The 10756-nt window shown below is 58.7% G+C and overlaps 2 protein-coding genes across 8 annotated transcripts in view; one reads left to right on the top strand and one right to left on the bottom strand.

Moving 5' to 3' along the window:
* The first annotated feature begins 158 nt into the window (after positions 1-158).
* MKRN2 (makorin ring finger protein 2) lies at positions 159-8862 on the top strand. Its single transcript, XM_029057412.2, has 8 exons — positions 159-299; positions 2212-2340; positions 2785-2972; positions 3568-3869; positions 4097-4311; positions 4512-4622; positions 7563-7707; positions 7909-8862. Exons 1-8 carry the CDS (start codon positions 274-276, stop codon positions 8047-8049), a joined length of 1257 nt encoding a protein of 418 aa, XP_028913245.1. The 5' UTR covers positions 159-273; the 3' UTR covers positions 8050-8862.
* Positions 8863-9682: 820 nt separating this feature from the next.
* RAF1 (Raf-1 proto-oncogene, serine/threonine kinase) overlaps positions 9683-10756 on the bottom strand; it is a 63180-nt gene continuing 62106 nt past the window's right edge. For all 7 annotated transcript variants that reach the window (XM_029057404.2, XM_029057405.2, XM_029057406.2 and 4 more), the window contains one exon: positions 9683-10682. In XM_029057404.2, coding sequence (XP_028913237.1) covers positions 10539-10682 — 144 coding nt within the window. In that variant the 3' untranslated portion in view covers positions 9683-10538. The remainder of the gene's footprint in view (positions 10683-10756) is intronic.

The raw sequence follows: 10756 nt of genomic DNA, 5'->3' as shown, positions 1-10756 counted from the left end.
CGCGCCGGCCGGCCAGACTGCAGTGACGACGGGCTTCTCGGGCGGCGCCACAGAGGCGGCGCGCGTCAGCGGCGGCGCGCGCCCGAGGCGGGCCAGCCAATGGGATGGAGGCGCGCGGGGCGGGGCGGGGCTGAACGAGATCGGCCGCTCCGCCTGCTAGCGGCGGAGGGAGAAGCGGCGGCGGCGGCGGCGGTTGAGGTGGCCGAAGAGGAGCGGGGAGGAGATCGGTGACGACACCACTACCACCAACGACGACGACGACTCCTTTCCATCATGAACACCAAGGAGATCACCTGCCGGTCAGTGTGGCGGCGGCGGCGGCGAGGGCCGAGGGGGGGAGGCCCGGGAAGGCCGAGCTTCCGGAGGAATCCCTGGCTTCCCCACGCCCCCTCACTGCCCCGAACTTCCCTTTCCCTCTCCAGTCCGGCGTTCGGCAGACGCGGGATTTCCCAGGCGCCGATTCGGCGCCAAATACTGGCCTAAGCACCGGGCCGGAGCCTAGGTGATCATTATAAGGGTGGCCTCTGTGAAGCGCGCACAGCTGCTCCCAGCGCCGGGGAGGATAGGAGGTCATCAGGTCGTCCCGCTTGGGGCTCCCATTCTTCGTCCCCATTTTCCAGATGAGGCACAGAGAAGTCAGGTGACTTACCCAAAGTCACACAGCTGACAGGTGAGGGGGTCGGGATTTGAACCCCTGACCTCCGACTCCCCGGCCCCTGCGCTTTCCACCGAGCCACGCTAGTTGGACACTGTCCCTGCCCCACAGGGGGCTAGCCGTCCAATAATAATAATAATAATAATGTTGGTATTTGTTAAGCGCTTACTATGTGCAGAGCACTGTTCTAAGCGCTGGGGTAGACACAGGGGAATCAGGTTGTCCCACGTGGGGCTCACAGTCTTAATCCCCATTTTACAGATGAGGGAACTGAGGCACAGAGAAGTTAAGTGACTTGCCCACAGTCACACAGCTGACAAGTGGCAGAGCTGGGATTTGAACTCATGAGCCCTGACTCCAAAGCCCGTGCTCTTTCCACTGCGCCACGCTGCTTCTCTGGAAGCGGGAGGGATAGGTACCGAACCCCCATTTCGCAGAGGAGGAAACTGAAGCCCAGAGAGGGAAAGTAACTTGCCTAAAGCCACGCAGCAGACAAATAATAATAATGTTGGTATTTGTTAAGCACTTACTATGTGCCAAGCACCGTTCTAAGTGCTGGGGGGGGGGGGCGATACAAGGTGATCAGGTTGTCCCATCTGGAGCTCACAGTTTTAATCCCCATTTTACAGATGAGGGAACTGAGGCACAGAGAAGTCAAGTGACTTGCCCAAAGTCACACAGCTGGCAAGCGGCGGAGCTGGGATTAGAACCCAAGACCTCCGACTCCCAGGCCAGGCCCTTTTTAGCCCAGCCTACTTCATTCGTTCAGTCATATTTATTGAGCACTTACTATGTGCAAAGCACTGTACTGAGTGCCTGGACTGTCCTTTTCAATCGCCATGGATGGACCTCATCAATCGCTTCAGAAGTCTTCAGTGTCTTCCTCTAGTTCACCGCATTAATCTAAACCCTCTAACCGTTGGTTTCTAGGCTTTCCGCCAGCTGTCGCTCTCTTCTCCACTTCGCTCTCTTGACTTCCAAGCTAACTGCCCCTCCCATGCAACTTTCCCTCCTCCGAACCCTTCCTCACACCTCCCGCCCCCCTGCACGGCACTCTCTTTCCCCTCAAAGTCTCCAAACCGTGTCACTCCCTCCTCCACAGCACCCCGAAAGATTCCCCCTCTTCCGGGAGGCCTTCCCTTGTGTTCCTTGCACAAAAGGAGTCTGTACACGAACGGGACTCGGTGTCGGGGGGGCGGGAGGCGGCTGAGGAAGGGAACGCTCCGCGACATCTACGGGTAGAGTGTAGTCAACGGGAATAATTGGATCGGTGGATCTCCGACAGTGCCGAGGGCGGGTAGAATCAAGTCGATGAACGCTAGAATCAGTCGACGGGTTTTACAAGGCGTAGAGTGCTGGGAATTCCACGGAGAAGACAAGTTGGAAGAGGTGGGCTTTCAGGCCTCATCCACGGGACCGGAGGACCAGTCTCATGAGTGATCGAGAGGGACCGCCCCCCCCCCCCCCCCCCCCCCCGGCCCGGCCCAGGCCGGCAACCCTGGGGCGCCCCGACTAGCCCAGGTAAGCTTCTCTGGGGCCTCGGCCTGTCCCTGCAGGTATTTCATGCACGGCATCTGTCGAGAAGGAAGTAAGTGCCTATTCTCCCATGACCTTTCGGCCAGCAAGCCCTCGATCATCTGCAAGTTCTACCAGAAGGGTTTCTGTGCCTACGGAACCCGTTGCAGGCAAGAGCGGCAGCCGCCCCGGTCCTCGGGGGTCGGATCGTGCAGGCGGCAGAGGGACGGGGACGGGGACCCACTACCCCCAACCACGCTCCCAGAAACGATGAGGCTGTTTGGGTGCCGGGGCGGGTGGAAGGCAGCCACTTTCCTCCGTCGGTCCCCCAGAGACCAGCTGGCCTGAGTGGAGGAGGGTGCTCCCTAAACCCCACCCCTTCTCCATTTGTGTGGCGGGTGCAACTGGTTCTGACTGAGTCTCTCTGTTAGACATGTGTGTGCGCATCTCCCCCCCCCCCACACACACACCTATGCCTCACCTCTGTTTAGTTTGGGACTTGTAAACAGGAGCTGACGGGTTTGCCTCCCCAGCTCTGGGGTTGGGACGAAAGATGTGCGTGGGTCTGCGCGTCGATGAAGACGCTGATAGGCTGCTGCTTTTTCCTTACTCAGGTATGACCACACCAAGCCCTCTACCTCAGCTGGTGGTGCAGCGGGTACCAGGCCAGCAGCCAGCATCCCTTCCCCAGTTCTCCCAAATCCCCAGCCACCACAGCCGGGGTTCACCGCCACCATAATGAAAAGCAAGTTGTGCGAATCAGGGAAGCGGGAAAAGAGACCGTTAGTTCTCAGGGACCGAAGTAAGTGGCAGAAGGTAGAACCCGGACTTTTGCCGTCGTGATTTTCTTTCACCCTTTTGGTGGTTTTTCTCCCTTGGTTTATTTGTGACCGGTCTTATTCCTCCTGTGGCCGTGACGGACCCACCACCCCCGCTTTCGGAATCATTCAGGGAATCGTTTGAAATTCTAAGGGCCCAACGTCTTTAGGAGTAGGCTGGGGGGAGAGCCTCAGACCCCAAACGACTTCCTGGAACCCCCGAGGACCGTTCCAGAACCCCATTGTGGAGGGGCAGGTGACTGGGTCGAAATCCAGCCTGGCGGTCGGGCGGGGGGGAAGAGGGAAAGCGGATAAGGGGTTCTCCCCAGAGCCCGGGGCGGGGCTGAGCAGGAGCTTGGGTGGTCCGGGCGAAAAAGCAAAAAGGCCCGGGCAGGGGAGGCTAAAGTATTATTGCCTCTGACTGGGGAGACCATTTCCGGGCTTGAGGAGGAGAAAGTCTCACGGGACAGAGCATGTGGCTGGGGGGCCCAGGGGCATTCTGGCGGGACCGGATTGTGCACCACTGTTGGCTACAGTTTTCTGTGTGCGTGTGTGTGTTTTGTGTGTGTTTGTGCTTAGATCTGAGCGGCGTAACCGATACGAGGCCCCCAGCGGATCCCGCAGAGAGGCCCGGCTGCTACAGTGCCAAAAGGGGAGGTGACCCAGAGGGGAAGCCTCATTCCTACCTGGAAGCCATCTGCAGTGGGCTCGATAACGTGGAAGCCGGAAACCCGGATGGGCAGCAGCTGTGTCCGTACGCGATGGCTGGGGGCTGCCGCTTCGGCGACACGTGTGGCTATCTCCATGGAGAAGTGTGTGAGATATGCGGGCTGCCCGCACTGCATCCCTTGGACGCGGAGCAACGCAGGACCCACGAGAAGGTAAAGGGGCCCCCGACACGCCCAGTCGGGCCCCCCTTCACCTTGAAACGGCGAACGGTGGGCGGACTCTCCCTCGGCGGCAGGGAGACCAGTCGGCCTCCTCCGTCCCGTGGAAAGAGCGAAGGGTGGTTGGGGCCTTTCGGCTTCCCCGCGGCTGCGGTCGGGTTGTGGCCGGCGGGCGGGGCGGCGGCGACGCGGACTCGACGAGCCTCCGGCCCCCATTGCAGATGTGCATGGACGACTTCGAACACAACATGGAGAAGGCCTTCGCTTTCCAGGCGAGCCAGGGGAAGACTTGCAGCATCTGCATGGAGGTCATCTATGACAAGCCGTCGGCCTCCGAGAGGAGGTTTGGGATCCTCTCTAACTGTAACCACACCTACTGTCTGGGGTGCATCCGCCAGTGGCGCTGTGCCAAGCAGTTTGAGAATCCCATCATAAAGTAAGTGTCGGGGCCGTGGCACGGGCCGGAGACGGGAGGCCCTCTGCCACCGCTCCCCCCGCCCCCAGAACGCTCCCCGCTCCTTGTGACAATAAACGCGTCGGCCACGATACCGGTCCTGTCCAGCTCGTGTCTGGGGTCGGCGGGAAGCAGCGGTTCTGACCGATTGACCGGCCGTGCTTCTCTCTTGGTTCTTTCAGAGCCTGCCCCGAGTGCCGTGTGGTATCAGAGTTTGTAATCCCTAGTATGTATTGGGTAGAAGACCAAAATAAAAAAAATGAACTGATTGAAGCGTTTAAACAGGGAATGGGGTAAGTGAACGGTGGAGTGATGGCCCCCGAGGCCTGGGATGCATTCCTAGAGTTGGTGGAATGCCTCGTCCTTTCCCCTCTCCTCCTCCTCTTTTCCCTCCCGGCGTCTTTTCCTCCTCCTCCTCCTTTTCCCAGTCGTTCCCCAGACTCTCCCCCACCCCTTTCCTCGGGTCCCCCCGCCGCCTGGGTTTGGCCTCTCTCATCTGCTTGGATCGTCCATGTGTCTCGCCGCTTGGCTTCTTCTCTTTTGTCCCCCTCACCCCACTGCTCCCCAGGCTCCGTCACCTCCCACTCTTCTTTCTCCTTTTGCACTTGCACCTCCCTTCTCCAGCATGGCCAGGTCCCTCAGTGCTTTCCCTGAATGGCTCAACCGCTGGTATCTGAGCGCCTACCGAGTGCAGAGCCCTAGGCTGAAGCCCGTGGCAGACAGACCGTCTCAGTAGGAGATGGGATCCCTGCCCTCGAAAAGCTCAGAGTCTGCGGCGGCGGCTGCTGCTGCGGTCTCGGGATCTGTGTCTAAAAAAAAAAAAAAGAGTTCCTGAGAGTGATTTTGGGATCGGCACGATTTGGGAAGGAGGAGGTGATGGTAATTGTGATAGTGGTGTTTGTTAAGCGCTTGCTGTGTGCCAAGCACTCTACTAAGCGCTGGGGTGGATACAAGCAAATGGGGTTGGACGCGGTCCGTGTCCCACCTGGGGCTCGCTGTCTTAATGCTCATTTTACAGATGAGGTAACTGAGGCCCAGAGAAGTGAAGCGAGTCGCCCAGGGTCACTCGGTAGACAAGTGGCGGAGCTGGGATTAGAACCCACGACCCACTGACTCCCAGACCCGGGCTCAGTCCACCGTGCCGTGCTGCTTCCCGTACAGCAACAGGTGGTGGGATTTCAGAAGAGCTGGGGTCTGGTGGATTTGGAGTGAAACCCCTACTGTGGGCAATGTTTGCCACTTGTCTGCCATGTGACCTTGGGCAAGTCGCTTCGCTTCTCCGGGCCTCAGTTACCTCCTCTGTAAAATGGGGATGAAGACTGTGAGCCCCACGTGGGACAACCTGATCACCTTGTGTCTCCCCCAGCGCTTCGAATGGTGCTTGGCACATAGTAAGCGCTTAACATGTACCATAATTATCATTATTATTATAATGTTCCCTCAACTCAAAGAGCTGACCGTCAAACGGGATGATACACTGTTAGGAGGAAGAGACTGGAAAGAGTGCAAGGACTGTGGGTGTTGCCTCTACTGTCCTCTCTCAAGCTCTTAACACAGTGCTCTGTACACTGGGGACGCTCAGCCAGCACCCCCGATTGCTTGCTTGCTTGAGTTGATGTGCTGAATTTATTCTCTGACCTGTTCATCCAAATGAAAGAAGCACTGCGGATGTGAGGGTCCAGTGAAGGTAGGTGTGGGTTGACGGGGGAGGGGGTAGGTGTGTGTTTGGGGGGCTCGGGGGGAGGGGGGGAGAGTGGGGAGTGGCTACCGTCCCGGGTCCCTTTGCCATCGGCTGCGTTCCGTGGACCGGGCCCATAGTAACCACCCGCCCCACACCCGGCTGCCGTTGGGTCAGGTTCATCAGTGGCATCTAGCGGGTGCCCACCGGGCGCCCCCGGCCCTATGCCGAGCACTAGGCTGGCTGGGGCTTGGAACACACAAGAAGCCCATTACCGTGGTGAGTCCCAGGAAGCCCAGGCCCTTGTCTGTACGTGGTCTGAGAAGTCGGACCCGGGGGAGGGCGGCGGTCCACGTGGTAGAGAACTGGGCGGCGGAGGGGCCGTGGGGCCAAGGACCCCAGCCTCCGAGCCCCAAGCGTGACCGCTTTGGCCGTGATCCGGCTTCCGATTCGCCTTTCCGGCCAAGTCTTTCTGAGTTGGTTGGTGGGGGGGCCGGCGGGGTGCGGGGGAATTGTTTCTCCAGCCTCATCACTGTGCCCGGGGCCTGCTCCCTTTCCTTCTCTCCCTCCCTCCCTCCTTTCTCCGCTGCAGAAATGAGGGCAGTAGGTTGGTCAGGGGGCTGCTTGTTTTCATTTCCACAGAACCGGGTTGGACAAGACCTAGTCTAGCCCAGAACGGTCAGAGATGGTCTGGGTGGAGAGTAGAATGGAGCTGGTTGGCTCGGAGGGCCTTTTTTTAAAAAAAAAAAATTAATGGTGATTTGTTAAGCGTAAATTATGTGCTAGGCTCTGTACTAAGCACTGAGGTAGAAACAAGCTATTCAGGTTGGACATAGTCTTTGTCCCCTAGGGGGCTCCCAGCCTTAATCCCCATTTTACAGAGGAGGTAACTGAGGCACAAAGAAGTGAAGTGATTTGCCCAAGGCCACCCGGCAGACGAGTGCCGGATCCGGGATTAGAAGCCAGGACTCCCGGGCCTGGTGCTTTTTCCACTGAGCCACGCTGCTTCTCGGGCCGTGTTGCCAGACCTGCATTGCCTTCCTAGCGTTCTTGTTTTCTCTCCCTGGCTCTCCGTGTGTGGAGGCGTATGTGAGTGTGTGCGGGCTCGCTCTTTGCTCTCCCTAGGTGAACCTTGCTTTTCTCGGCAGCATCTGAAAAGGCTAGAATTGGGCTCCCACGCTGGTTTTTCCAACCGATTTCTATCCAGCCAAAGGCGGGAGAGACGGGCTGTCCCATTACGTTTTTTGCCCCGCAATCTAACCTAACCTAAGCACTCGGACGGATGGACATTGCTTTTCCATCAGCGTAAGAACCAGCGAGAGGACCGCCGGCCCCGCCTGTCGAAGGAGACGTTTGTTTTCCAAGTGTAAATTAATTCCATCCAGCAGAAACTCCTGACCGTGGGTCAGCTCCCCGGCACACCGTGCTTGCTTGTGCTCTTGCTCTCTCTCCCCCCGCCGTGCACTCTCTTCTCCCTCTTTCCACTCCAGCTTGCCCTCCTCATTCCTCCCAAGTCTCCCCCGCTTACTGTCCCGCTCTCATTTTCTCTTAAAAGGAAAAAAGCCTGTAAGTACTTTGAGCAAGGCAACGGGACCTGCCCCTTCGGCGGGAAATGCCTTTACCTGCACGCGTATCCCGACGGGACCAGGGCAGAACCCGAGAAACCACGCAAACAACTTGGCTGTGAAGGCAGCGTTCGGGTAGGAGGGGCGAGGTGGGGAGCAAATGGGGTGGATCGGGGGGCTCGCTCTCTGCCTCCTGCAGCCTTTTTCAAGGGGAGAGGTGACCCCGTCTTCCCGGGGGCCTGTTCCGGGGCACTGAGGGGCGGGGGCTGGGGGGGCGGGGGGCGTCAGTATGCTTCCTGCCCTTCCAACGCCCTCTCTTCTCCTGGGCCTCTGCAGTTCTTCAATTCTGTCCGGCTGTGGGATTTCATCGAGGACAGGGAGAGTCGGCACCTCCCGCGGGACCAGGACGACGACGACGTGCTGGAGCTCGGTGACCTCTTCATGCATCTTTCTGGGGCGGAGGCCGCCCGCCACTGAGGCGGCCCGCCCATCTGTCCACCCGCCCACCTGGCCATAGGCTTCAGGGTAGCAGTTTAGTGAGAGTTTGCAGTGTTTCTTTCTTTACCCAGGAGCGGGCGGACTTGTCCGAGGGAGGCCGTTCCACCTTTATTCAGTCTGGTCTCTACTGTTCTGGCAAGGGAAGCGGCGACGGCTAGAAAATAAAGCGGTCCTCCAGTCAGCCAGCCAGCTGACTGTAAAGCAATCTCAAGCCGGGGAGGGCCAGGGGGGGCCGGCCTGCTGCTTAGGGGCCGACCGACCGAGCGGGGGCCCGGAGAAGAGAGCTTCGGTGAGACGGCGGGTCTGGGGTGGGGCTTTGTGAGTGTGTGTGTGTGTGTGTCCGGGGGCGGGGGTGATGGCTGAAGAGCTGCCCTCTGGGCGCTAGGGAGGGGCGCCACAGCGAGAGGCCAGCTACCGCTCCTCTCCACGAGGCATCGGAGATTGCAAGATCTTACTCGGGCCGTTTCGCTAGGGACCGGAGCGATCGCATCCCCGGTCAGTCTACGTCGACCCGTACCGTCGCTGGCTCCTCCAGCTTGTCGGAGGAGGGAGGGGAAGAGCCCCTTGTCCCGTTGTCTTATTCACATCAGACTGGAGCTTTGAAATTAGGCTAAAATCGAGCTAGAACTAATCACTGCTAACCATTTCAGAATTAGCTGATGAAGAATGCTGAAGAGCAGACGAATAGCATGGAAGCGGGGGTAGAAGATGCATTTCTTACCGATATTCTTCTACATTACATTTGCCAAAACTAATTTTGAAAGATGCATAAAATGATTTCCACCACCACGAGCGAGGTCTGGTCTCTCGGCATCTCCCAGCTCCTCTTGGCCCATGCACTGCCCAAAGGCGTGCCCCCCCCCCCCCAACCCGCCCCGCCGCCCGCCAACCCTTTTAAAGGGCCGACCACTGTGGGCCCCGGGCTTTGGGTCAGGGCTGGCTCCCCAAACTGGCCTGCCGTGGGAGCTTGGGTCAAAAATCACTTCACTTCTTCTCTGGGCCTCGGTTTCCTCACCTGGAAAAGGGGGCTTCACTCCTGGCTCTTGCCCCGTCCCCCCCAGACTGGGATCTCTCAATCCCACCTCATTATCTCGCATCTACCCCAGGGCCCAGTACAAGGCTTAGCCCAGAGTAAGCACACTTAAATACCGGGATGATTGTTACTGTCGGGGGGGGGGGGGAGCGCGTTGGGATGTTGAAGCTAGCTCGCCACTCTTCCTCAAGCTCCCCTCCGCCCCCGACCAATCCCCCCGAGGAAGAAGATCTGAGTTCTGAGGCGGAAAGGAAAGTGAGGGTGGAGCCTCGTGTCAGGAATGAGGTGGGACCAGCCTCGGTCCTGAAAGGGGGTGGGGGAGCCACAGCTTTAAGCTGTGGCTTCTTAAAGGTAGAAGGGGAGGGGACAGTCTCCTTGGGGGCCACGGCCACTCCGGGGGTGGCCCGGTTTACCTAAGCGGCAGAGGGAACGCCCTGAACCGCACGTGCCGCAGCCCGTGAAGCTCAGAGGGAAGCGAAGGTTGAAAAAGGTCTGAAAGCCGGAGGAGCCTCTCCCCGGCCGTCGCCGTTCCCCCACCCCCCCGCCCGCCTGCTGCCCGATTAGACGGAGGCCGGCGGCTCAACTTCAATTTAATTTATTTTATTAAAATAAGATAAAATCAGAGGAACCGGGGTTTACAATAAATGCATTTTTTTCAGGAGCAATAAAAACAAAATTAAAACCCAAATCAGCAAGAAAAACTGTATATGCTCAGCTTCCTTGTCATGTAGTGCACCTCCTGGAAGACAGCATTAGAGTGCAGAAATATACTGATAGAGTAATAATAGAGCAGGTCCCCGGCCTAAAAACCGTCACTCGGCACCAGCTGGCGCCCGGGGCTGCCGCGACCAAGTCGATAGTACCAAAGTCGGCGAGCGAGGTGAGTGAGCGGGCGAGGCGGCCCTGCCTTCTTTGTGCAAAACCGGGTCGGGGGGGGGGGGGGGGGGGGGGGCGTGACGCAGCGGTGCTTGGCTTAGTCTGTCTCCCTGCGGGACGGACGCTCGGACCAGTGGGGGATGGGGGGGACGACCCCCTCCTCCTTTCCCTCAGTCTGCCGTCGCATTATTGCCACCCTTGTCAGGAAAATCCTCTAGCTTCCAAACGGCAACTTTTTTTTTTTTTTCTTAACTTTCCCCTCCCAACACAGCCGTTCTTGCTAGCAAAATACCCATTTACTCAACAGAACCAGCCCAAGACAAGATATTGCAGCCAAAGAAATATCCACCTCCGCATATGGGGAGGATGAGGCTCAAGTGCATCTATTCCAAAACCAAAAGTAATAGATTTGCTTGATTGTAGTTTCAGCTGTGTCCGTGTCTCCCGTCCTCCCTCCCTCTGGACCTCCGTTGGGCACGGAAGAAAGAGGCCCACGGCGGCTCCCGCCGGTTGGCACTGCGAGACCCCGCCCCCGCGAGGCCCCGGGTGCGGGAGGCACCTAGAAGACCGGGAGCCTGGTGGCCGCCGTCAGCGTGCACGAGTTGATGTCCTCTGTGTGCGCCGCCCGGTGCAGCGAGGGCTCTGAAGCGCTCCGGTTGATTTTCGGCAGAGAGTGCTGCAGCAATTCGATGGAAGACAGTATCTAGAAGCAAAGGAACCATCGGGTCGGGGGATGCCCACGTCACCCCTCCAGTCCCCGCCTCCGCCACCCCGCCG

The sequence above is a fragment of the Ornithorhynchus anatinus genome, unplaced genomic scaffold, assembly GCF_004115215.2.
Source record: "Ornithorhynchus anatinus isolate Pmale09 unplaced genomic scaffold, mOrnAna1.pri.v4 scaffold_93_arrow_ctg1, whole genome shotgun sequence".
In the NCBI taxonomy this organism is placed as follows: domain Eukaryota; kingdom Metazoa; phylum Chordata; class Mammalia; order Monotremata; family Ornithorhynchidae; genus Ornithorhynchus; species Ornithorhynchus anatinus.
This window is presented reverse-complemented; position numbering and strand designations above follow the sequence as displayed.

Excerpts from the sequence above, each read along its gene's own strand:
- MKRN2 (XM_029057412.2), top strand. The coding sequence starts at position 274 with ATGAACACCAAGGAGATCACCTGCCG. Across the intron at positions 2,341-2,784 it reads GCCTACGGAACCCGTTGCAG|GTATGACCACACCAAGCCCT; the intron begins GCAAGAGCGGCA and ends TTCCTTACTCAG. Across the intron at positions 2,973-3,567 it reads GTTAGTTCTCAGGGACCGAA|ATCTGAGCGGCGTAACCGAT; the intron begins GTAAGTGGCAGA and ends GTTTGTGCTTAG.